The sequence below is a fragment of the Mastomys coucha genome, unplaced genomic scaffold (genome assembly GCF_008632895.1).
Source record: "Mastomys coucha isolate ucsf_1 unplaced genomic scaffold, UCSF_Mcou_1 pScaffold12, whole genome shotgun sequence".
NCBI lineage: Eukaryota > Metazoa > Chordata > Mammalia > Rodentia > Muridae > Mastomys > Mastomys coucha.
Genome location: NW_022196894.1, coordinates 82,677,994 through 82,705,864, shown reverse-complemented (window position 1 = coordinate 82,705,864; position 27,871 = coordinate 82,677,994). Strand labels below are relative to the sequence as shown.

General features: G+C 40.1%; 1 protein-coding gene and 1 long non-coding RNA gene across 2 annotated transcripts in view; both read left to right on the top strand.

Moving 5' to 3' along the window:
* The window catches only part of Cyyr1 (cysteine and tyrosine rich 1), a 94,520-nt gene extending 85,044 nt beyond the window's left edge, over positions 1 to 9,476 (top strand). Inside the window, exon 4 of the mRNA XM_031364314.1 lies at positions 4,833 to 9,476. Within this exon, the coding sequence (XP_031220174.1) occupies positions 4,833 to 4,999 (167 nt within the window). The 3' untranslated portion in view covers positions 5,000 to 9,476. The remainder of the gene's footprint in view (positions 1 to 4,832) is intronic.
* A 9,240-nt stretch (positions 9,477 to 18,716) lies between these two features.
* On the top strand, positions 18,717 to 27,620 carry LOC116086530. The gene is made up of 3 exons (XR_004116981.1): positions 18,717 to 19,617; positions 21,816 to 21,935; positions 27,375 to 27,620. It is a non-coding gene; the product is annotated as an uncharacterized LOC116086530 (long non-coding RNA).
* Positions 27,621 to 27,871: the final 251 nt, after the last annotated feature.

Sequence of the window (27,871 nt, the reverse complement as noted above, 5' to 3'; positions counted from 1 at the left end):
ACACACATATATATAAATATATATGCATATATCATATATACATAGTACATACATATATCATACATACATAGACTTACATGTGCATACACACAAATATACACACATATTCACACACACACATATACACATAATGTGATTGACTAGTCCTCTCAGATACTAAGTTAATTAAGATAAACTTCTTCTGGTATAAATAGACATACCTGGTCCACAGGACAGAGCAAGTAGATTGGCAAGTAGATTTTGTAACAGAAACCTAATAATGTGAGCAGTGAGGATTATTTAATAGGCCACATTTAGATAGTGGATTTAGTCAAGATTAAAACCTTAGAAGCAAAGTATACTTTACTATATCTACCAAATACAAAACTGTGGCCTACACCTCTGTCATCCCAGTATTCAGAGACCCAAGCCAAGAGCATCAGAGCTAGTCTGTGGTACATTATAAGTTTTTGGTCAGCCTATGATTCATAGCGATATGTTGTCTAAAAAATGTGTAATTATATAAAAATAAAAAGAGTAAACTCCAGAGACAGGATGGTTATGAATCAGATATGTGAAAATAAGACTGATTTCAATCCTTACAAAGAACAGAGCAGTAAAAGTGGGGAAAAAAAAAACATTTTTTTAAATACACCTTTTAAACTTTGGAATGTCCAAAACTATGTAGTTAAATGAGCAACTTTGACAAATTATTCTGTTTTGTTTGTTCATTTTTGAAGACAGGGCTTCGCTTTGTAGTTTGGAATTGCCCAGAGCTTTCTGCGAAGAACAGGGTGTCCTCAAACTCACATAGATCTGTCTGAATCTACTGAATGCTTAGCTTAAAGGCACGTGCTACCAGATCCAGCTGACAAAATATTCCTAAAGTGAGAGATGTCTTTTATAGTCTTGTTACTTTAATTACTCTTAACTCTAAGAGCCCAACTTATAAGTTACCAGGCTGAAGCAAATGTGAATAAATACATTAGTTACCCAGTCTGAATTTCAAGCACCAAAGCATAATACAGAGAGGTTTTAAAGTCCAGCCACAGCCAGAGAGATGATGGGCTAAGATAGCTCTATGTTCTTCCTAATATGACAGCCTACCTGTGCCATGCTGGAGTCTGTAGAGCATTTTATAATTCTATTGTAAATAGATTCACCATGCCATGCATTTGCAAATTATAACACTCAAGCATTGCATAAGCCAAAAGATTTCTCTAGAATTTTTATTCCAAATAAATCATTGAGGACAATAAAGTCTCCTGTGAGAAGATGTTTGTCAGTCATTTATAATAACAAAGCTGTTAGCTTCAGAGTAGGAAGTTATAAAGTGGAATAATATATATCCAATAATAATGAACTTTGAGGGAGAATACACAGCAATATAAGCAATGCTATGATATGGAGTGGCAAAGATGCTGCCATTTTATTTAACTGCAAAGGTATAAATGCAAATATGACCAGAGGTACAGGTGTGACTGCTCAGACTGAGGTGACAAAATTCAGGATGATTTTCTTCAGTATCCAAATTTTCTCATCTTTTGAAACATTACTTGAAGGAGTTGAAAACTTTGCACTTCTCTAATTTTCATATTTTTCCTCAGTATCTATGTGATAATGTACTTATTTACTCACTCGCTCAGTCATTTTGAGACATGGTTTAATTGTAGATGCCAGGCTTAGCTGGAACTCAGTTTATAACTCAAGCTGTCCTCAAAATTGAGATCCTCCTAACTCAGCTTTCCAAATGGTAAGGTTAAAGATATAGGCCATCATACCCAACACTGGTTTTTAATAATATACACTCGTACCTGACATTACAGATGAATACCATCATGATACTACTTGCATCAGTAAATTGGAATGCCAGAATGCAAGAGTTTCAAAGGATCCAGCTCTATATAGGCATCCACACATCTTCCAGAAACCATATGCCCAGCTGAAACTGACCAAACCCCTTAATTAACCAGGATTAATCAGGAATTCTAAAACTAATGCCTTGAATATCTACTTTGTTATGAAACCTCATTATCATGAAGAAAGATAACACACTCCATTATACAACACAATTTCAGACATATCCTCCAGTGACTGTATTGCAAAAGATGCTCTTCTTTCATGACAAATAGGCCTCAAAGCACCACTCTCCAGCATCGCTATCATTTCATCACTGTTCAAAGGATCTGTGAATGACAGAGTATTGTTTCATAGTTGAGACTGTGATGTTCAAAACACAGCAACATTAACCACAAAGATCCCCATTGAACGGTCCTCCAGTGGTGTTCATAGCACAGCAGAACAAAGTATAAATCACCACACACATACACACACACACACACACACACACACACACACACACACACAGTAGGTTCATGACAGAGGAAGATGTGGAAAAGGTGTGTGGGATAAGGTAGTCTGTGTTCCTCATGCCACAAGCAAGAGAAACTTCAGCCTAATAACAAAATGGACCCACCTCTTTACAAGAACCGGCATGATAGGGCAGCCTGCTGGGACCTGCTAGCTTGTGTGAAGGCTGTAGGGCCTCCTTTCTTGGTACGCATGAAACATTTTGCAAGTCTTCGTGTCAATCCTCTTATATTTCACAGAGTCAGAAATTGGGCACAAAAATCCAGAGAGAAGGTGAATGCCCTCTGCATGTCTTACTCTGCTTGCTCATAGAAGTCAGAGCTTAGAGTCAGGCAGGTCTGAAGGAAGGTTAAAGAAGTTGTGAGTAACTCTGCTGATGTCTTGATGTAGCCCAGTTCCCTGATGAATGACATCTGTCCCCCCAGGACGCTAGTGGGTGTCTTTACAGCTGAGTAGCGCTCTCTGGTGACATGCCACTTAGTTTGGTGGATCTGTAGTCCTCTTTTCTCTGCTTACTTAATTCCCTTCCTCTCTTCCTCTGTCTATAGTGAGGTCAGTAAATGACTCCAAACATTAGGGTCTTGCTAATGAGAGGAACACCAGAAGGATCCGTTGGATCCCTTCTATGTCCATAGTAGTCTAGGCCTAATGTGTGCGCATGCACCTCTCTATCACAGCGCCGTAGGTCCTTGGAGGAAGAGCAGTTTGCTGAAATGCTAGCTGTTCCCTGCTGTCACTGCAATGCTAAAAGTTTGGTGATTTAGTCACATTAGTGTGACATGAGTTTTGGGATTTATGCTACATGCATAGTGACCAGTTAAGACCTGTCACTTCCCAATAGGATCCATCCTCTGAGAATGAATTCATTTCTGGCTTATCATCCTAAAGACATAGATGAATTTCAGCTCCCAGGTGATTCTCTTCCTCCCGTGGTGACAGGATTAGGATCACTACAAAATAGGTGTGCAGGAGAAGTCACTGTCAGGTATAATAAATGTGATTATTAAATGCACTGACAGTAAATTAAATTAACACCTATTTTCAAATAAGATTTAGAAAATGAAATTCCTCATCTCCATTCCCAAACTTGTTGATCCTGTAAGCGCCAGAACTCTGATACTGGGTGCTTAATTCTTTCACACTTCCTTTCACCCTCCAACCCTTTTCCACTTTCCCAGTGATCTACAGACTCAGCCACTTGGTGTTTTATGAGCATCCACTCCTTGTTATCAGGAATATGTTCTAATCACTATTCCATCTCCTCTCCTATCTGCAGCCTCTGTTCTCTCAGCTGAGAGAGTGTGTTTGCCAAAGCACATTCCCTAATCTGTTTTTCTACATATGGAGATATTGACACACTGATGTTTACTACAACACTGTTCAAAGTAACAGTTGAACAAACAACCCATGTCATGTCCCACAACAGAGAGGTAGACAGGATGTGGTCCATATTCAATAGAATTGTCTTCAATTGAAAAGAAGAATGAAATCACATTGTTTGTTTAAAAAAAAATGAGGGCATCCAAAGAACATTGTACTAAGAGAATTCAGCCAGTCTTGGAAAGATATCATGGCTCCCATTAGTGGTCCTAGATTTTATGTAGATAGCTAAAATCATATATGACATGAATATATACATCAAACAAAGAACAAAGGAGAATAAGGACAGGTGGGAGAAAGGGGAGGGTGGAGCCTATGGGAAGGACAATATGCAATGTGTATTTGTCTGAAAATGTCCTTTTTATAAACAGTATTGTGTTCAGTAAAGATATGCAGTGAATAATTTTAAAGAAATAAATTTTATAATTTATTTTCTAAGAATGCTACATAATTTATGAGTCCAGCATGGGGATACTGAGCCCTGTTCCTCACCAAACCTAGCATGGGAATAGTGAACCCTGTTCTTTACCAGGCCCAGCATAGTGATACTGAGCCCTGTTCCTCACCAAGCCCAGCATGGGGATACTGAGCCTTGTTCCTCACCAAGCCCAGCATAGGGATACTGAGCCCTGTTCCTCACCAAGCCCAGCATGGGGATACTGAGCCCTGTTCCTCACCAAGCCTAGCATGGGGATAGTGAACCCTGTTCCTCACCAAGCTCATCAAGGGGATAATGAACGCTATTCCTCAGCCTCTTTTTCCGTTTCTCACTTTCCCCACACTTTCTGCTGAAATCCACACACTCTCCTGCTCCTGTGCTACTTCTAGCCACACTTGAATTACCCCCTGCTTCCTCACTCTCTGCCTCTTCAGCATCATACTTGTAAGGGACTTTCTCTAAGCCCAACTCCAAACACCTTCTTTACCCAAGGCACTGCCTTATAGAGAACTCATTTATTTAGTCATACCTGCCTACACTCTAGGCAAATATCACTAGTTTTGAAAGCAAAAAGTGTTTCCACCCTCAAAGTGTCTAGCACAATAGTTTTACACAGCCACTAAGGTATTTACTAAATGCCTGATTTATGTCTTGTCTTTTTCAGTGGCGCCACCCCCCTATACTTATGATCACGAGATGGAATATTGCACAGACCTGCCGCCGCCATACTCTCCAGCCCCACAAGCCTCAGCCCAGCGCTCTCCACCCCCTCCATATCCTGGAAATTCAAGGAAATATTCCTCCTCCCAGAGCAGAATATGTGACAATTAGCAATTTTACCTAGAACAAAATCCCTCAATTTAGAAACATGCACAAAAATGATTGTCTACTGGCTAGGGTCAGATAATATCTCAGGCAGAATATCCATGTGGAGCAGGCTTACCCTGCTTGGAGCTAGGTGGAGAATTATGCTTAGTTCTCTGAAGTCATAGATGAAGTGATCTACGGATCCACCCAAGCACAGTCAGATTAATACAGTATAATTGGCAGGCCTTCTGATAATCATGCTGCTTTAGGACAAGCTGAAGGCAACTTCAGTATTGAGCCTGGAATACAGAAGAACAGAAGATAGTCTGATCTACATCAGGAAAGAGCTGTATTGCATATAGCTTTAGGAGAACTAGAACAGTTCGTTATTTCATTTATCCACAAATATATATTAAGTGCCTTAGAGCCCACTCTGTGCCTGGCAACATCAGGGGCCCTGGATGGAAGTAACCAGGGAGGACTTTGGTTCTGGCACAGGCATACCTCATCTTGTTGCACTTTGACCTTTCTCACTTTGCCAGTGTTGCATTTTTTAACAAATTGAAGATTTGTGGTAACCTTGCATCAAACAGTGTCATTTTCCTAACACTATGAGCGCACTACCTATCCTTGTATTGTATGTTGGTCATTCTCAACAATATTCAAAACATTTTCATCCTCACTATTATTATGCCTGTTATGATGATCTGTGTTCAGTAATGGTGTTGTTATAGTAGCCTTTTGTTTGAATATGTCATGAATTCTGCACATATAGAATGATGAGATTAGTAGATTGGTAAATATTATGTGTGCCATATCTGCTCCACTGAAAAGCTCCATCCCTCCCTTCTCTCTCTTTCTCTCTCTCTCTCTCTCCCTACTCAGAGAACAACATTGAAATTAGGCCAATTAATAAGCCAACAATGACTTCTAAGTGCTCGTGCTAAAAGAATCATATAATTCTTGCTTTAACTCAAAGCTGGAAATGACTCATCCTGGTGACAAAAGCATTTTCAAATCCAGCATAGGCTGAAAGGCCAACATCATATGCCAGCTGGTAAGTTAAGCCATAAACGCAGATGAGGCCTTCTCAAAGGAAACTAAAACTGTCTCTCTCCAAACACAGGAATGATAGAAAAGAAAGAGAACAGTGACCCATTGTTTACAAGAGGAGCTCTTCAGTGGTATGTGCAGCAGATCAAAACAACCACATTGCCACAAGTCATAAAACTTGATTCAGTGCTAGGACCTAACTCTTCATTCTACAAAGGCTGGCAGAGGCAAACAAAAAAACATAAGCATAGCTTGCATGTTGTAAGAGAAAGATTGAGAAGAGTAGCGATCAGGTCCTGAGGTGAAGGAAAGGAGCTGCCCTTGTAGTAACAAAGGGGAAAAAATGAAGCCTTGGTCCCTGCAATGGAGGTTGCTACCTATTCTCCCAAAGACCTAGTTAGGATCACATATAAGATGACTACCTGATATAAATGAAAGACCCTACTGTGGAAGGACTTGCCTTCTAGAACTTCCACAGTGACAAAAACTAGCCATCTTAATTCCAAACCTCAAAAGACAGCCTGGCTTTGTTGTTAGTGTTTATAACCCAATTGGTGACTTTCACATGAAGCCAATGTTCAATGTTCATTTTCTAGTAGAAAATCCTAGCCCTCTAAAGAATATGCAAAGTTTGCTCTGCCTATCATCTATAAATAGAACAACCAGGTCTATTTTTTGATGTAGTTTAATGAATGTTTTAAACCAAGTGTTGAGACTGCTCAGGGAAAAACAAGGTTTCTTTCAAAACCTTACTGCTCGTTGACAATGTACTGATAGTCCAAGTGCTCTGATGGAGATGTACAAAGAGACAAAGGATGTTTCATATTTATGAATGATTCCAGTCCTACTCTGTCCCTTAGACTATGGTTAACTTCAACTTCTAAGTCTCATTATTTAATAACTGCCTTTTTAGAGGTCATAATGGACACAGAAATGGGAACTTTTGGGGGCTTGGCAAAGTCCTGGAAAGAACCTACGATTGTAGCTCCATGACTCATGAGAGGAAGTCAAGAGGTCAGTATTAGTACACATTTGGAGGAAGTAGACTCATATATAACGTTGCCTTTGTTAGGGCTTTGGTGGAGGAAGTACCTACAGATATGGTAAACCCATGAAGGAGTTGAAGGTGCAACTCAGTTGCTATGCCTTATGATATCACTATCAGAGGAACAATTGCTTCTTATAGTGAGCAATGAAAGAAGCTTTGGTTCTTCTGGTGAAACACGCTCCTGGTGAACGGTGCTGTAGGCAGAGACGACGTGACAGCAGAGGGTTTAGAGTATTTCTAAGTGACTTGACAAGTCAGCAGTGGAATTGGAAAAAATTACAACTTTGAAAAAAGAAACATCTTGCATCAAAAGCTGCCAAGCAGCATCCTATGCTGCAGAGAACCCTTTTGTGAAGAGAAGTTTCAACCCATGTAGCAACTTCACTGTCATATTATTTGAAAGAACTAACAGTCTTCCAGATTGAACAACCACCAGTCTAATCACCAGCAACTTCACCCCCACCCCCACCAAAAAGACTTTGACCTGCTGAATGCCTGGGTGCTATTTGCTATTTTTAAGCAATGAAATATTTTAATGAGTGTGTAAACATTGCTTTGAAGACACTTAACAAACTATAGTACAGTCTGAACTTAACTTTAATGTGCACTGGAAAACCAAATATATTGCTGTGATTCTCTTGTGAAATTTGCTTTACAAGAAAGACAAGCAAAGATGTCATAGATGATATCAAAGTCTTACTGGTATGGGTATATCAAATGCATGCCATCTCCAAAGTATGTTTGTAAAATAAAACAAAGCAAGCAAACAACAAAAACTAGTTGCAACTTTACTGTTGACTAGCTTTATGAAGCTTTATGAAGCCCTTCCATCAAGATTCCAAACAAAATGTGTCGGTGTAGTAAAGAAATATTCTAGAAAGGATGATTAAAATGAAAAATGGATCAAACTTTTGCTTTTGTTTTAGGTAGGTGTGATTAGCTGTGTCTGAAGCAATGAGAGCAACAAATCAATCTTATCCACTGACTTTGACTATTTAAGCAAGATCAAAGGGGCCCAACAGTTTCTGGGAGCTAAGATCTCCATAGTCATTACTAACCCCTCTTAAAAACCCACATGGCTTTAGTCACTGATATATGAAGGTTGCTTCAACTGTGGAATTAAAAGGTGAGAACCCAAATATTCCCAGGGTTTTTATATCAGTAATAAAATGTGTAATTTAACCATATACAAAAGACTTTTCAAAAACGGAATATGAATGCTCAAATATAAATCCATTTCTTCCATTTTATAAATGTTAATCTTTCAGAAAAGTTATATAATTAATGGGAAAGGCAAGAAGGCACAGGGCTGCCTTTTGCCTGAGTACTAGTTTTTGTGAAGTGCTTACCTTTAAATGTAAAAGCAGTCAATAAAAAACTCCAGTGTTCCATGTTCTACTTCAAGTGGCCCTAACATTCATATTTTTACATGGGTCTTTTTGTATACTTTAAAACTGTTTGCCAAACACTAGGAATAGATGGTCAGACCTTTAGATCACTTTAAAAGAAAACCTTAAACACTCAATCCAGTATCATGATTATAATTCAGTGACATTCCAAAATGACACTAAGACACTTGATAAATAACCAAGAGAAATATGTTACAATATAAGTTATGGGAATCTGAGCTTGGAGTTGAGGAAGTTAAAATGAATAAATAATGCCTTTTATTGTATCAAATATCTTTAGTAGAAATGTGTGGGTCTGACTGAACATGGTCTACAGAGAGTATCCAGGCTGGGTTTGTTTTGAGTGACTTGCTTGGCTTAGGCAAGAATAATCTTAGCTTTGAAGATGTGAAGCCTTCAGGGGTCCTGTCTGTTCTAGTAAGAGGCTTCCTGCCTAGTATGAAGTATTGGCATAGTGTTAACAGTACATGGAATTTGATTTATTTTTCTTCAGCAAATGTGATTAGTTTCCACTACACTACAGCAATAGTTTGCAATGCCAAAGTCACGGTGATCTGAGAATGTTGTTTGCAAATCCACTACACATTTCTAAAGAAAAATAGAGAGGCATTTTCTGCCAAAATCGAATGTTCATCTCAACACTAATGTACATATACCACCTGCCTCTGACATTCTATAAATATTGCCTGCACGGAAACCATTTCTGTCTACACACTCTCTCTCTTTGAGTTGTTTATGGCTTGCCCTAAGGCATAGCACAAACCTATATATTTACAATAGATGAAGGATTTTACTGCTCTTACTAGTGTCATAATAACAGAAATGGTTAGATCATGGATGTCTAAAGTTAACTGATTATTTCCAAAAGTAATGTATATTGGAGGAAAACAATATTTGATGTAAAATTTGATTTTGTTTATTTAAGAACTAACTTTTGCTATGGCTAATTTGTTTACAAGGATCAATAAAGTGAAAGAACTTATAACAAGAATGGTGGGTTTTTGTTTTGGTTTTTGTTTTGGTTTTGGTTTTGGTTTTGGTTTTGAGACAAGGTTTTTCTGTGTAGTCTTGACTGTCTGGGATCTCCCTTTGTAGACCAGGCTGGCCTCAAATGCACAGAGATCCTCCTGCTTCTGCCTCCTGAGTGCTGGAATTAAAGTTGGGCCCTACTGCCAGAGAACAAGAACCATGTCATAACTATCTTGTGTCATTATTCCTCCCCTCTTCTCCTGAATAAGCCTTTTGCTTTTCTTTGCATGATGAAATAGAACTGTCACCACACTGACTTTTTAATCCCATCTCTCACCTAAGTGATTTGAGGAAGGATACTTTACCCCTGAGAGCTAAATTTCTGCTCTATGAAACGTGAATGATAGAGTGAGCCTCGGGGTTTCCTGAAAATTGGCTGGATATGTACAATTTATTTTTAGTTTGGAGCACGAGACTTGGAAACTATCCTATCCAAATGAGCCCAAATTAAATTTTGAAAACATATAATAAAATAACAATATCTAGATCTGTGCATTTAGAGTTAAATTAATTGAAACTAAATTAAGTAAAAAGAATTTCTTCAGTCTCACCAACCCGTTTTGAGTGATGTGGCTAGAGCCAGCCAATCTGTAGTGGTTTGCTTGAAAACTCTGTGAAGACTGAGCAAACAGGGAGCCTCTAAGGAATTCAGTCACCTCCAATGAGAGATGGTAACTTTGTCAGTTAATTGTAATGCCCTTCAATAATGTGGGAAGAAAGTATTGCAATACTAACAGGCTGTGCTTTGCAGGGGCCCCATGAGCAGTGATGCCCTCTCATTTCCTTCCAAGAATGGAGATAGAAAAGCTATTGGAAAAGTTAATGAACTAATGACTGGAGACAGACTATGGTCTCATATTGGAGTTTGTCAGACAACCTTAGTCTCTTTGCAGAGTTAAATCCACTCTGCAAATGTCAGCCCAGCTTTAGACACCACAGGAGCATCTAGGACCAGCCTCACCTTCTTAAGGCACAACATTATCCCATTTTCTATAATCTGCTGTTCTCCATCAAACAGAAACACTTGCCGCTCATCTACACTATTCCAAACTTGTGGAATAAGCTTTGCCTAGCAAAGTCCATTTTGACAGATCTCAGTTATAGATGATGGAGGTCCACCCATGAGACACTATCAGTATCAAAATGTGGAGTGTTAGATGGTATGATTTCTTCTTTGTCTCTAGAGTTTTTTATTGCATATAGTCATTGTTCATGACATTTTGTTGTTTCATTTTTTAGCTTCATTAAAACAACCTAACACTGGATTCTAACGTCACAGGATTCCTTGCTAATCACCACAGAAGACCCTCAAGTAGAGCCTGCTTGGAAAATGAAACACTTATTAGCCCATTATAGACACAGTCTGTAAGGAATAAGGCTGTGTTTTCATGGTCAGTACCGCTATGTTAGGTTCCAAGTTGTCATGATCTTCAAGAAAGGAAAGTTCTCAGAGAACCTGCTTTCCACCCTCTCCAGGCCTGTCCCCTGCCTCATATTGAGAAATAAGCCCAGCTTTAGAGTGAAGACACTTTGATTTATGTTTCAGCCTCAACCATGTTCTAACTATATGTTTTAAGGTGTGGTGTGGTGTGTGTGTGTGTGTGTGTATGTGTGTGTGTGTGTGTGTGTGTGTAAAACACATATATCATCACCATCTTTCAAAATGTGATCAAACTGACCCATGTTGGGTTGTTATAATTATTACAAGCAGTGCGTGAAGGACAGCTCTAACACAGTCCTTACCCGGGTTGATGACTCAGACAGACCTTAATGCATATATGGATTCACTTTCCGAAAATGTGCCCCACCCAAAGCAGTGCTATTTCTATAATCAAAGACCTAATTAGTCATGTCTGGGTAACACAATACTATAGAACTGAGGGGCATGAAACAAGATCCATATCCCATTTCAACAGAACAGATCAGGACTCCAGGTCTGGCTCAGCTGGATCTTCTAGTGAGAGTAGGAGCTTTCCCAAGCTATATAGTTGTATCAATGCACAAATAAAGAAGCCTGCTTCAAGCTCTCTCCCAAGCATCGTTGTTGACATAAATCAGTTCCTTGAAGACATTTGGATTAAGAACCTCCTATGCACATTGGCCAGAGTTTTCCTTCACTTTCTTACTATCTGGGCCTCTTCACGGAGCAAGTAAATGAGGGGATTCATGGGGTCAGTGAACATGCCAGTAAAGTACAGAACAGCAGCAGGCATCACAGGGCTTTGAAACTTCATCTCTCTGAACTGAAACCCTACTATTTCTAGCTCTTGCTTAGAATCAGAGTACTGGGTTCAGTCTACATAAGACAAGAGGAATCACACCAAGAAACAGAAATACACAGAGAGGGTCAGGGGCCATCTTGGTACTCTTTCCCACAGCCAGGGTATTTTATCACATTATACCATGGCTATTTGGAAATTAGGAGATGTAAAAAAATGTTTCCTTCTGACAAGAACATAGTGACTCAACAGCTAAAGGAATCTGAGGGCTGCGTCTGGCTAGAATCAACTTGCTTTTCTTGAAGTGACAGTGGTGGGGAGGACCTGGCAACATGCAAAGGCCATGCCAGCCAAACGCTGCATTCCTGAACAATATTGAAAGAGACATGTTCGGCTTGTGTTTCTCATAAATCTCATCTAGGTTCTGCACATGGTGGATGATAAAGAAGGGAGTCTGCCACAGACCACTGTCATCTCCAAACCAATCTCAGAGGGTCCCAAATTCTAGCCTTTGGTTTTCAGTGTGTTCCAAGAAGCTTATATAATCTTCACCAGGACAATTCCAAGACAAGTTTCCAAAGGAATGTTTGTGGATCGAGTTGCTCCTTAGCCTAATCCTGAATACCTTCAAGAAAGCAGAAACAATAAGTCCAAGGAAAGGCTTGAGACTGCACAAACGTGCTGGGAATCTCTGCCTTCTCTGGCACAGGGACAACCATCAGGTACCTCACAGCTCTGCTTCCTCCTGCTTGGCTTCTCTTTTGAGCCATCATCAGTAACTTCTAATTGTAGACAGACATCATTTTCTCACATGTATTTGGCTGTTTGTGATAAGTGAATGAGAGCTCTGGACTTGTCTCTGTGGCTTGAAACATAGACATTTTAATCTTCTCTGACTAAAATCCACAGACATAAAACAAGATGAGACGTGAGTCCCCTTTCTGAACTTCCTTACTAATCACTCTTTCTGATGATTTCTTTGGAAGCAGATCAGAAGGGTCAACTATTCCCAATTCACGCCCTGTGAACATGCCTCAGAGACCTCCTCTGAGCCCCTCACCATGGTATGAACACAGGACACAAGCTTGCTTTCCTGATGGTCATGGGGATAGATCATGCTCTTGCTTATTGTATGGAAATGTGCTCATTCCTTCAGACATCACCAAAGGACCTGAGGAGAAGACTGTAGCTTTCTCAGTCAGAACTGTATCCCTCCTCTGTCCCCTTTTGTAGCCATTCTGTTTTCTTCATAACCAGGATTATCTGTCTGTCTCTTTTTTACCCTATAAACTCTTTGAAAGCAGAAAGTTGGACGTTGTCTCCTGGGGCAACAATACATTTAGATCATGAACTAATTGGATAATAATGTTCAGTCAGAAAAGTATTGGACATTTTAAAATATTGATTGGGTTGGGATGATAGATCAGCTAGTAAACTATCTGTACAAACATGTGGACCTGAGTTCAACCTCCAGAACAGACATAAAAAAAAAAAAAAAAAAAAAAACAAACAAAAAACAACAACAACAATAAAAAAAAAAAACTAGAAATGGTGGTACAGGCATATGATGCCAGTTCTGGCTGGCAGAGTCAAGCAGATCTCTGGAGCTCACTGGCCAGCAGGCTATAAGTGAGTTCCAGATAAAAGGGAGAGACCTTGTCTCCAAAAACAATGTGGGTAGTTCATGAGAAATGATATTTGCGATTGACCTCTGGTCTTCCCATATATGCAAATTCATGTGTATTCACAACTCACACATACTCAGGCAGTCATACATTTGAGCACATATATACAAACATGCAAAAATTGAGATTTAGATGGAATGAGCTAACAATGAATAGAATATTCTACATGGTGTCCAGAATAGGTGTGGATCAAAGAAATGAGCCAATGCTGAGGGCTAGTGTTTTTACCTGATAACACATATCTATCCAGACAAATGAATTGTGGTATTAAATACAATGTACATGTCTGTCCATGTAAATGAAGGTATTCATCTTGACTGACTACTTTAGAAAGGTTGAACTCAGGTCCACATGCTTGTACAGAATGTAGTTTACTAGCTTATCTATCATCCCAACCCAATCAATATTTTAAAATGTCCAATACTTTTCTGAGTGAACATTATTGTCCGATTAGTTCATGATCTAAATGTATCGTAGCCTCAGGAGACAATTCTTTCTAAGAATAAAACTACGTGGCAAAGTCACTTGTCTAGTTCTTTACATAGACATCTGCTATTTTATATAAAAAGAATTGCTTCATAAGTCACATTTCCACAGAATAGATTCTCATGTCACTCAAACTTTAGATACAGTGTACAGGCAACTTATTCAGAAGCCATTGTAATGAAAGGAGATGTCATGATTCATTCATTTTCATGTCTTCAAGGTGTATTGAAAAACTGAATATTCAGAAAAAAAATAAAACACAGTGAAAACAGAATGAAAATGGGAAACAAATGGCAAGCAGCTTCTGTGCTCTTACTGAGTATGTGGAGAGCAACTGTGTAAAGAGAAGGAACACCCATGTACAATGATTCTCAATAGAATTGTCTTTGTACATGCCACCTGTCATAACAACAGTGACAATGTCTCTCTGTGTGTATGCCAAGCAGGGTTCTAACATACCTCACAATCAAATTTGACCCCACTCAACAATATGTGGTAGGGATTATCAACGTTCCTAGGTCTTTGTAAGTAAAATCTGTGCTATGTGACTTCACCATTAAAAAAGAAAAGGCGTTTCTTTTGGTAAGAATAAACTTTGAGTTCCTTAAAGAACACATCCAGATTTGCTCCTTGTGAAACTCACTTGTTAGAGTCTGGGGCCTGGTGGAGAGGCCTGAATTCCACATGAATTCCTCCACATGTTTGAACAGTCTCAATGATTCACCCACTTCCATTTGTTCATCTGCTGCAATTCTTTCCCGAGTTTCCATGCTTATGACAATATGGGCAAGCCAAAAGTGAATGGACTCTCTTAGCTTTGAGACAGCACCTGTGCTGAGCACCCACCTTTAATAGATCCCCCTCTCCAGTGTCCTACAACATGAATATTCAATATCACAATGAATTTTTCATTCTGCTTCTCCTAGAGTTTTAGTTATCTAGTTATCTACAACCAACTGTGGTCCAAATATAGCAAATGAAAACTTCCAGAAATAAACAATTGGTAAGTTTCGCGTGGTACATTATTCTGAGAGGCATGATGAAAAGACCTGTTTTGTTGCATACCATTCTGGCTTGCTCAGTTTGCTTTCTTATAGAACCCAGGACTACCAGCCCAGGGATGGCACCACTCACAATGGGCCCTCCCACCCTTGATCACTAATTAAGAAAATGCCTTACAGCTGGAGCTCATGGTGGCATTTCCTCAAGGGAGACTCCTTTCTCTGTGATATCTCCAGCTTGTGTCAAGATGACACACAAAACCACCTAGTACACAAAGTGAAAGGCAAGGATTGACACGAGATTATCTTTCGATATTTATATGCACATCCCCATGTGCATGCTCTCACTCATACATAAATGCATACAAACAAGCATCATAAAAAGATCTTTCCTCCCCTTTACTCTTACTCTTTTCCATGCTGCCTTGCTTCTGGGTGTAGCTTACAGGAAGGGATTAACTCATCAATACCAACCACAGCTATCCAGGTACCACAAAGCGGGGATCATTTTCTCTAAGATTTGCTTTTTGAAGGTACCATAAAGATAATCCAAAAGATTACCATGTAACTCCTAGGATATCACTACTTTCGAGATATTATTAATGTATAACAACCTTAATGGATGCCATTGGCAATAATGTGCTTCTCTGGCTGGGGTTATCTGGAGAGCAAAGGAGTACTGGGAAAGGTCCAAGCTCCACGCTCTTCTCCAAGCTTCAGGGATTGGTAGTTAAGTGGTAAAAACACCTCTCATGGTGCATTGGCCTCTCTGGCTGTACTTTTACAGTGACAACTATGTCTTACTCAAGTCACAGCTACATGCCACTGTCTCCCAGGGACATATGCAAATACCCATTGTCCAACCCAGAATATATTTTTAACCTAATAGCAACCTACATTCTACTCCAAGAAAAGCTACATTTTACTGTTGGTGAGAAGGAAGCTGTAATGTGTGGATAACTGAGGTGCTGGATTAGGCATAGCTGATAGCAGATATTTTTGGGTCTTTGTTAGGGGAAATTCCAGCCTAGCAATGCTCTTTCCTGATACCAGATTTAATGTATGCTTTTGGGAATGGGCTTAAGTGAATGAGGCCCTTTAACTGTAAGACAGCATTAAAATTAAAATATTAAAAGCCACATTTCTACTTACATTAGGAAGAACAAAAATGAAATTTAGTGAAATAAATCAATCGGTAAAATGGCATTTCTGGGAATAAATTTCAAAATAAAATTAGAGGATTCCATGTAAGATAATGACCGCTTCCTAAAAAAATTCCAAAAAGGAACCCTTGTACATCTACAGATACCTTTTCCAAGATCATGGTCATTCTTCTAATTTCATGTCTTTTAATTTTAATCCAGAGCCTGCTTTGTACTAGACCTTGAGACTGGAGTTACAGCAAGAAAGAAACTGGTTATGGTATCTTGACTCACAGAAATAGAGCAGTCTACAAAATAATCACGAAACAGTTCATTCAAGTTGAGTTACAGGAAGTTCTGTGAACATCTGTTTCTTATACAGAGTTGAATAGGAGGCAGCATTATAGCATATAACTGAGCAAATAGGCCAGATATTATGTACAGACAAAACAATGCAGTTTCAAAATGTTGTCTCCGAAGCAAGAGTGCTAACAACATGGAGTCGGGATAAGTGTTAGTGGTTTCGCTGCAATCCCTGGGGGATACATTCTAAGAGGTAGCACACTGAGAGCTGGGACCTAGTAGGAAGCAAGATGTTCTCTGTGCATCTTCTATACTTAGAAGATGCCAATGCTAGTCTTAAAGAAGCAAGCTTCACCTTTTGAGTGGGTTGTTACTGTGGTATATAGACCATGCATAGGCTACTCTGCCGGCAGCTAACTCCCCTTTCTCTTCTTTTCCATCTTGTGATTCAGTCAAAAGGCAATCAATTCCATATTGTTTAAACAGCAGAGCTGCCAAAATGTAAGCCAGATAAACTTCATTTCTTTCTTTCCATTAATTTTACATCCCAATCACACCCCTCCTCTCCTCTCAGTTCCTTACTCAGATGGCTTCTCCCCCCATCCCATCTTCACTTTCACCTCTGAGAAGAAGGAGGTCCCTCCTAGGTTCCAACTCACTCTGGTACCTCAAGTTATTAGATGACTAGGTACACCCTCTCCCTCTGAGGCCAGACAAGACAGCCCAGTAAGTGAAAGAGGATCCACAGGCAGGCAACAGAGTTGGGTAACCACCTACTCCAGTTGTTGGGAGACCCACATGAAGACCAAGCTGCATACCAGCTACGTATGTGTGGGAGGTCTAGATCCAGTCCATGCTGGTACTTTGGTTGGTGGTTCTGTCTCTGGAAGCCCCCACGGGTCCTGGTTAGTTGATTCTGCCAATGTTCTTATGGAGTCCGTATTTCTTCCAGTTCTTCAGTCTTTCTCCCAACTTTTCCACAAAAGCTCCCTGAGCTCTGTCTAATGTTTGCTTTTGGGTCTCTGCATCTGTTTCAGTTGGCTGCTGGGTGGAGCCTCTTAGAAGACAGTCATTCTAGGCTCCTATCCTCACGCCTAACAAAATATCATTAATATTGTCAGAGATTGGTTCTTGCCCACCAGATCTCAAGCTGGGCCAGTCATTGGATGGCCATTCCCTCAGTCTCTGCTCCACCTTTGCCCCTGCACTGCTTGTAGGAAGAACAAAGTTTTGGCAGAAATTTTGGTGGGTGGGTGAATGTCCTTATCCTTACACTAGAAGTATTGACTGGCTATAGAAGATGGCCAGTTCAGGTTCTGCATCTTCCACTGCTAGGGGTCTCAGCTAGAGTCACCCTTATAGATTCCCTGGAGCTTCCCCCATCCCAGGTCACTGGCAATGTCCTAGAGATAGCTCCCCCACCCTCACTCCCACTGATTTCCATTTGCTCTCCCAGTCTTCTATTCCTAGCTCTCCCACATCTTAGATATTTTGTTATAGATCAGAAAATGTACACATGTATCATGGATAAAGAGGATCCATGTGCACATGCTTGCAGGACCCTAATGGTAAAATGCTGTTTTATTTACTTTAGCGCCATGCTCTAAGCCTGACAGTTCTTCTCTTTTTATTGTTTACCATAAGTGAATAATTATGCTTTCCATGTTGTTCACTTTACCTGTTGGTTATAAATCGATAGTGTGTTGCTGACTGCGTGGGTGGCCACTTACCTTTACCAAGGGCTTATCTACTTTACAGTTTACAAAAACTTTACGAAGATTGAAACCTGACCAGCAAGATATCTCTCAGTAGGTAATGTTTGCTGTCAAGCCTGATCCGAGTGAATTAAGTTTAATTTTTTTTTGTCTGTACTTTCTTTTATTATCACCATAGTCTCTGAATCAATAACACATAGCAGTGATAGCACGTTTCTTTTTAAAGCTTAGCATTAAATATTAAATATCTTCCCCATTTTAATTTTACATTACTCTGCCAAGAAAAAAAAAAGGATTTAAACTCAAGTTACTTGAAGCCTGGACACATACTTCCATGGTTAGCCGGGCTACATCAAGGCATGGCTTTGTTTGTCCTAGAAAGATAGGACCAGGTTATAATTATTTCTGAAAAGTGTGCTACAAAAATGGATGGCCCATTATCAGCCAGGTTACAAAGTAAGGATGGGGATAAGGGAGGGATATTTTCTTCAAGAAAAAAACAAAACATAATTTCTGAAGAATCCCAGTTAGTAATTTTTTTTTCCCAAATGGCTGGAGGAATGGTTAAAATCTCAACATGTCCTCCCTGTGAAGGAGCAGCAGTTGCCTCGCTGAAGTGAATGCTGGGAATGCACACGGGAAGTGGACTGCCCGGAGGCTGTGACAACGAGCTGAAGCCTGACTGGTACTGACTTCTCTAAGAGGTTTCTTCTAGTAACAGACAGCTCAGACTCTTCCTCGGACTTCAGCAAAGAAGTTATTTCTAAAAGCACTTGGGAACTTCCTCCTCCACCCCTCAGGCAAGAAGGCTCAGAGAAGAGAGTCGTCCATACAGCCACCTTCCAGGCCATACCGGAATTCCTGAAGGTTAGACACCCCATAGAAGTGGACGAAAGCTGCTGCCACCACCAGGACGTGGAAAATCTGATGAGACTGGAACCATATGTCAAATTTTCCAGGAAAGAAGCGCTCAGGAATCCGAGCAGCATAAAGGTCAGCTCCGGTGATGAACATCACAGCCATAAGGAAGAACCAGTCCATCTGGCCCACTGTGGTGGCCTTGACAAAGCCCTCATCGATATTAAAGTGCATGGTGGAAGAGGAAAAGTGACTTCCCAAAGTTGACTCTGATATGCCCACTCATGCATTGGTACTTATGACACACACACACACCATTATATAAATAAATTGAACTAAACTATCAGTTGAGCAACCAAAGAAGAGTTTCGAGTGCTATGTAAACCAGTCTTTACCAACATCTTTGGTTCATTCAACAAGTACGGACTGAGCATCTTGTGTATGTCGCCTGTGGCTTGTGGGCTCTGTGGATCCCCCAGAGAGCCCAACCCTTACGCACTTTATTCTAATAAGAACGATAAGAGATAAAGGAAGAAGCATTACATCCATTGTAAAAAAAAAAAAAAAAATCTCTGGGGATCAAAAAGCAAAGACGAAGAAAAGAGAACGGGTTTGGTGTAAAGAACAGCAGGTTATGTTCCAAAGGAAACTGGGGAGAGTTTCACTGCTGTAATCTCTAAGCAGAGAACTAAAGGTGAGGAGGAGGCAGCACATACTCAGACCCAAGGCAGGGGCACAGTGAGCTTGTTTAAAGAAGAGCAAGGAAACTTTTAAGACTGGGGAAGAATAAAAGGAACAAAATGTGTGAGTGCGTGCGTGTGTGTGTGTGTGTGTGTGTGTGTGTGTGCATTTGTACATCCAGCACTAAAATTCCAATACACAGGACTAATTTCAAAAAAATGTTTTGTGTGGATTTGTGGTTTTGTTCTTTAAAACTCCTTATGGGAAACTGAAGCGGTAGCTCTGTGATAGAGCTCCTTGCTCAGTGTGTGCAGGGCTCGAATTCTATGTGCTCTGAGGCAGAAAGAAGTGAAGGAGGAAGAGAGGGGAAAGGGAGGGGAAAAGAAAAAAAAGAAGGTAAAAAGAAATCGTGTTAGGTTTTAATCTCAGAAATGTCAGCAGCCTGTTGTTCACTGTCTGGCCTCTCTGTAGTTCTGCCTGTGAGTCTGTTTGGTCTTGGTCGGTTTGCTCTGAAATAGAAACGTGCAGCTGGTTTAGTTCATTGTGTGGATGGTGGATGAGCATAATGCAATTCTTGTCAGATAAGATAAAAAGTGAAGGCCAATAAGTCTGTGTTTCTTATGAATATCTGAGTTGAATGTTTTCAGCCAATTTTCTCTTACAGACAAGATATAACTTTAGCCCCTTATTTCATGAAGGAATGATTTGTGAGATATTTAATAGCCTTCGTGTAAATGCTTGAGCATATATAAAGCAAAAACAGAAAGTACTGTTTATCATGCACTGCTTCCCAGCCCAGTGATCATAACACCAGCAACAAGTGACAGACAGGAAGTGGGTCTACAACTTACACAACAGCAGCCAAGGAAGCGGAAGCCTAAGCGCTCACTAAGGCTTGAGAAGGCCACTATGGGCAATAGGGTCAGAAGTGTACATTTGCACTGCTGCTGAGGGACTTGGACAAGCAGCCTGGATTTCATACCAGGCTTCCAATTGCTCTAGTCCACTCCTCCCAGATACACAATGTGAATTGTTGTGACACACTGTTGTGGCTATCACTTTTTCTCTCAGGCTCAGCACATCTAGGACCCAACCTCAGCTAGCCCTTGAACTGTTTCCATCTTTGGCACAGGACTTTTAAAATTAGGACCTGTCTTAGTTTGGGTTTCATTATTGGGAGGAGACATTATGACCAAGGCAACTCTTATACAAAAGCAAACATTCAATTGGGGCTGGCTTAAAATTTCAATGGTTTAGTCCACTATCATCATGGTGGAAAGCATGGTAGCATTCAGGCAGACACAGTGCTAGAGGAGCCAAGGGTTCTACATCTTGACCCTAACTAAGGCAAACAGTAGGAGACTACTTTCCACTCTGAGCAGAGCCTGAGCATAGGAAGACATCAAAGCCTACCTACAGGGTGACACACTTCCTCCAACAGAGACATACCTCTTCCAGTCAGGTCACACCTTCTAATAGTGCCACTCCCTATGGCCAAGCATTCAAACACATCAGTCTGTTCCAGACAAACCTATTCACATCATCATCAGAGGACAGAAACAAAATTTGGACATTTTGTTATCTGCAATAGCTACTACCTTCCTCTCTGACTCAGTTGGTCCATGCCTGACCATTCAGATTCTTACAGCAACAAAAGGTTGTCTGGGACAGGTTTCCACTACTCTACTCTGGCATGGGACAGGTTTCCACTGCTCTGGCATGAGCTCTGCAGGAATTCATAGAAAGCAGGCGAAAGCTGAGTGAGTGGTGGCAAACATATGCATCAGTCTGCTATGAGGTAATAAACACACTGAGGTCTTCAGAGTAATTACAGATGAATTCAAATCTCTCTTACATCTCTGAGATGCTGTAGGGCCTTTCAGACATGACATAATTCCCCAGAACCTCAGTTTATCTGTGAGATATAAACTAAAATGTATAGATTATAGTTTTGCTTAAACTTCTAACAACTATCTGTTGTTTTATTTTTTTCTAGATATGTTTCTTAGGCTGGAACTGGAGTGATGGAATTATAGACCTGAATGACCATATCCAGCCATCTGATATTTATTTTCTATCATGTTGGTCTATTTCTGGTGCCTATTTGTCTGTTTAAGCACTAATCTATGCTACTCTGGACATATCTGTAGATAAGATGGACATTTGTAATTAGTTGACTGTAAGTAAATCAGTTCATACTTCATTGTGTAGGTGGGCCTTGCCTGATCAGTTGAAGGCTCAGAGGCAAACACCGAGGACTCCTAAGAAGGAAGGAATTCTAAGACATCAACAGGGAAACCTGCCTGAGTTTTCATCCTCTTGCCGTTCAAGGTACATTTTAAACTTGGCAGCCCCAATGATCACATGATGAATTTTCTTAAATGGTCCCACCAGTAGACAAAGAGTTACAGGTAGCCAACAGTTCCTGAAAGAAGGCAAATCAGTTCCCTCCACCCCAATGTTTAGCTCCTTCATATATTGTCTAATCACACACATGGTTGTATATGTGGTCATCTCTAGACATATATACAGATGAGCAATATTAAATAAAATCAGTAGATACTATATACACACATATATGTACAATGAAAATTAAAGAAGACATGGGGAATGGGGGTATAGTAGGAGTTGGAGGGCAGGAGTGATAAGAACAGAGCGTTCATGTATGAAGTTCTCCAAAAATAAAATGGAGGGGGAGCAGAATACACACATACACAATAGAGTCTTTTCTGGAGGTTTTCTTATCTAATTATTTGTATAATAAGGTACACTGTGTGATCTTATCATTTTTATCAATGGAGAGGATCCATACAATGTAAGAATATCATAAGTGCTCAGGTATATCCATTGCCTACTCCCTAAAAATTATCACAGGACATCTACCCATGAGGCTAACTCCACATGAAAACTTCTTTGTCTTTTTGTCATCATGTGGGAATCAAGGAAAGGTGAAAAGGGGAGAACCCACTGCTAGGGACTTCTATGAAGAAATAACTGCAGGTGCTGCTCTGGCTTTTGTCACTGTATGTTCACAGGAGCTGTTCATGACAAATAAATAAATAAATAGAATAATGAAGTCAGTGTGTCATCGGCCAACATTTGACCCAGATCCAGCTCCTAGCAGGGTCATATTCTACCATAAGAGAGGGCCTTAGTCTGGCTACAGTCACATATTTCAAGGAATAACTCTTGGCCCAGTTTCTGAAAACCATCACACATCAAGTTCAAGATCAAGCTGTGCTTCCCTTGGCCTCTGGCTTCTAAAAAGACACATAGAAAGGGATTCGAAAATAACCTTATCAGAAGGAATGCTGAAAAGTGAAGTAAAGGTTTTTCTTTGCTAGTGAATGTGATAAAAATAATTCAGTTCCCCGAACCATTACCTCTTGAGATAAAAATTCAAAAGAAAAACTCAGCCCGAAGTTAGCTCCCTTACCAACGTAGAAGCTGTCTTATAAGACAGATGCAGTTCAACTGCCCAATAGAGAGAAGTTAATTCTCTTCACACTTGACAACTTCCTATTGAGAGTTCAACTGAGCAAATTTCACCTAGGAAAACACTGATGTAATCACTGCTTAAAGGAACACGGTGGCAGAACTCTGCAGTCAAACTAAATCAATTCAAGAGTCAGTTTGGTCAGTATCTTAATATTATGAAAACCAATTTCCTGTCAATAAATATGTGTCTAGACAAGGAGTAGGAGACAGATGCAGGCTGCATTTCTTAGGAGGACAACAAGAGCCCAGAAGTGCTGAAGATCACAGAAGTTCAAAGTGCCCTTCTTCACCTCTATGGTTCTAGGAGCTTCATGAAACAACAGGATAGACTAATGAGATGCACTTATAAGTACTGTACTTGCAATGTTGAGTGTGATATTAAATCAGCATAGTTACAGATTACAATAAACTGTACTGTACTGTAAGATAGTCTATATCTACCACAATGGAGTTAGTTAAAACTACCTGGTGTCCATATTGCAAAAAATAGAAAAGAAAAGGTGAGAATTGATTTGGTTTTAGTATAAATTATATCATCTGCATTTAAAAGACAGGAATATACAGGTGCCATGTAAACTCCCAAAGGAGGAAAGTAACCAGTAGGCCTCCCTAGCTGTGATACCTGTGATCCATAGCAGTGATAAGATAATCCTAAGGTGCAACAGTGGCACTTATGTCTTGATAGTAAACAACAACTGTCTAAGCGCAATGGACTTAAGCACACCTCAGCAAAAGGGAAATAATGCACTGGAAACCTACCTAACTTTGCAGAACAAGAGAGATCATGGATCTTAGAGGAGATTCTTCTACCACCTCCTTAATAAGCCAACATAACTCCTTATCATATTTTAAATAGTTTCCTTATACCCAAAGATAAGTGTAACTCTCATCCCTCATCAAAGAAATGTTTATTTGCAATACACAGAGAACATTACAGAAAACTACAACTGGTCAAAAATGCAGAAAACAATTGACTAGGGAGTGTCTAGCTTCAACAGGTATACAACACCTGTATCTAAGCTCAGAGAACATCGTGGAAGAGTGGGTAGAAAGATTCTTAGAGCAAGAGAACCAGAGAATGTGATTATGTCATCACATTTGCTCAGATACAGCAAAGAAGTGATACTCAGGATACCTCCATAACATGGCTACCTAAAAAAGATGTGACTAAATACAACACCATGCTAACATGCAAGATGGTAATGTAACAGGGTCCCACCCCTAACCATACTACCACAAGCCACCTAATTGGTTTTCCAATATGAATCAGCCAACCCTAAAATCATAGACATGCAAGTAACAGTAACAAGACTGAACATATTGTATTTATATACTTATACATGTAACAACAGTTATTGAAGAAAAGAAGCCATGAATGTTACAAGGAACAATGGGGTGCATGGAAAGAAGTTAGAGGGAGAAAAGAGATGGGGAAAATGATGTACTTATATTTTACTTTCAAATATATAGATTATGTCTATTGGAGGAAATAACTCTCTTCTTTTGAAAAACAATATTATAGAGAAAACATTCATTAACATCTATAATCAAAAAGCAGTAGATCATGGCATTTGTTCCCTGTCTAGGTATTTTTTTTTAATTTTTATGTACTTTAAATGATTATTTTTATTTGGAGGGGTTTCAGATATTTGAAAAATAATGTGCAGTAAATGTCAGAAACAGGAGTAGAGGTTTGTTTTTCTTTTCTTTTTTTTTTCCGATTCAAACAAAACAAAGTCTTCAGAATTCAAGTGTTTAATAATTTTCCAAATAAGAACACAGTCTGACATCTCCCAGCTCATCTCCAGAGCACGTTTGTCAGTGTCTGAATCTGTGGTGAGCATGAGCTGTTTGTCAATGAGTCAGTGCGGGGTCATGAGGACTGACTCCAGGCTCTGTCTGCTTTGAGGACTCCACTGCGACAAAGCTTTTGTCATCCTCCTAGCTGGAGCTGTTTTGACACTGTTAGCTGCTGTCGAGATTTCTCTCTAGATATTTTCCCATTGATTTTCAAAACAAGGTCTTCTAAAAAATGAACCTCTAACCAGATATGCTTTGTCATGTATTTGGTGATAAAGAACTCAGTCTTTTTAGAGGAGGGATGGCTTGCAGAACAGGGAAGCAGCTGTCAAACCACACAAAGCATCAGCAGGCAGTCTGCTCAGGACTCAGTTGTGAATGGACTAGGGCAATGAGTTGAGTTCCTTCGGGTTGCACAAAGTGGAGGTGATGTTAAAAAAAAATGTAAGAAATTGTATTGGGGTACTGTCTTAGTTAGGATTTTACTGCTGTGGACAGACACCAAGACCAAGGCAACTCTTATAAAGAAAACATTTCATTGGGGCTAGCTTAGAGATTCAGAGGTTCGGTCCATTAACATCAAGGTGGGAACATAGCAGCATCCAAGCAGGTATGGTGCAGGAGGAGCTGAGAGTTCTACATCATCATTGGCAAGGGGCTACCAGAATACTGGCTTCCAGGCAACTAGGATGAAGGTCTTAAGGCCTACATCCACAGTGCCATGCCTACCCCAAAAAGGCCATACCTGCTTGAACAGCACACAGTTTTCTAATAGTGTCGCTCCCTGAGCTAAGCATATATAAGCCATCACATTCCACTCCTCATGTGTCCAAACACATGAGTCTATGTGGGCCATGCCTAGCCATAGTATAGTAATAATAAAAAAGTACATTTACTCCATCTTCCAAAGTCCCCACAGTCTATAGCAGTCTTAATAATGTTACAAGTCCAAAGTTCAAGGACTTTTGAGTCTTTGAGACTCTTCTAAGATTTGTCTGATCACTTAACTGTAATCCCCAAAACAAGACAGGAAACCAGCTGGGCAAACTCCAAACTCTGCATCTCCTTGTTTGATGTCAAAGTGGTCTTCAGATCACCAAGTCCTTTTTCATCTTTGTTGACCACAACAAACTTCTTTCTCCTGGGCTAGTTCTACTCCCTGTTACCAACTTTCCTTAGCAGATAGCCCAGGAGTCTGGCATCTCGAACATCTTCGAGCCTTCAAGGCAACTTCAATGTTACAGCTTCTTGTTTCACTGTCTGGGATCCACACATGACTTTCTGGGTTCCTCCAAAGGGCTGGTGTCACTTCTCCAGCTTTGCCCTCTGTAGCACTCTAAGCTCAGGTTGATCTACTCCATTGCTGCTGCTGTTCTTGGTGATAATCCCATGGTACTGGCATCTCAAGTACACTGGGGTCTTCTCCCGCAACCAGGTTTCACCAATAGCCTCTCATAGGCTCTCTTCATGGTACCAAACCTCAAACCCTTTATATGACCCCTCCAGTCCTGGGCCATCAACTACAACTGAGCCTGCATCTTCACCAATGAACTTCCATGGCCTCTTACAGTGCCAAGCCTCAGCTGCTCTTTATGACCCCTTCATGCCTTCAAAAGCAGTATCACCTGGGTGACTCTTAAACATTACCAAATACAGCTGCAACACGAGGTATAACCTTGGCTATCTCTGGAACACAGCTTCTTTGTGCTCTCACCTCAGTGATGCCGGTCTCTTCTTAATCACCATTAATTTCTTAGCTTCAGCTAACCAGCATCAATTGTCCCAGTAGTCCCTTCTATTTTTCACTCTAAATCCAGAGTCACATGGCCAAAGGTGCTGAATTCTGCTACTTGCAGGAGCTGGAATATGGCCCCCTTGTTCTATTACATTATCACTAGCTTTCTGTAGCAGCAGCAGCAGCAAGAAAGGGATCAATGCTCTGGTGAGTGTAAAGGTAGAGGGCCATCAGCTCTGCTCTTCTCTCATGCATCTCTGTATCTGGGACATGCAGAGAAGGCGCTGTCCACTCTGGGGGAGGGTCTTCCAGGTCCCACCTGTCAATCCTTCCAGGATTAACTCACAGACCCACCCAGAAACATTAGTTCATTGAGAGCCAATGAACTTGGCAACCAAGATTAACCATAGTGGGAACAAAATCAATAAATATGTGTTAATAAGGCTTATTCTGGGAACCTGTGCTTCATCCAGACTTTAGGTTATATATATATATATATATAAATGTGTGTGTGTGTGTGTGTGTGTGGTGTACTTGGGAGGTGAAAATGAGCTTGGATGAAAGCAAGGGGAGTACAAGAAAAGTCTTGTAGCCTCAGAATAACATAGATTTGGTAAATTTATATCCTTGTTTTACCAATGAGAGAGGCACTTATTCTTACTACATACCTTTGGGTTTTGTAACTAGGGTTGTGGTTAGTTTTGGAAATGCCCTAATTCCTTTGTATGTTTCCTCAGGCTAGATTACAGCACCTGCATGTTACAAGATTTCTGAAGACTACTGTTGCTCACACTCAAGAGGGAGCTATTAGCTTCCAGCAAGTAGAGACAAGACTCCAACAGAGTCACCTGACCACAAATGTCACCAGTCCCCAGTAAAGAAACACTGTCTTCTGCATTCTGTAGGAAATATGCAAGAAAGAAAGACTTCCAATAATAGTCCTTGTCTGGATTCATGGATATGTCAATGCCAAATAAAGACTTGAATCCAAAATAACAAAACATAAAACTACTTGTCAGAGGCTAACACCTATGCTTACCATAAACATTTTCTTCCTCTTTCTCATGAAAACCCTTCTAGAATTCTAGAATTTACTACTTATACTCTTAGAAATGAGCACTTATTGGATACTCTATAGATACTTATGCAAAACAATATTTTAAAGAATTGTGACTTTATATTTTTAAATTATTTTATGTATGTGTGTTTTGCCTACATGTATAATTGTGTGTCA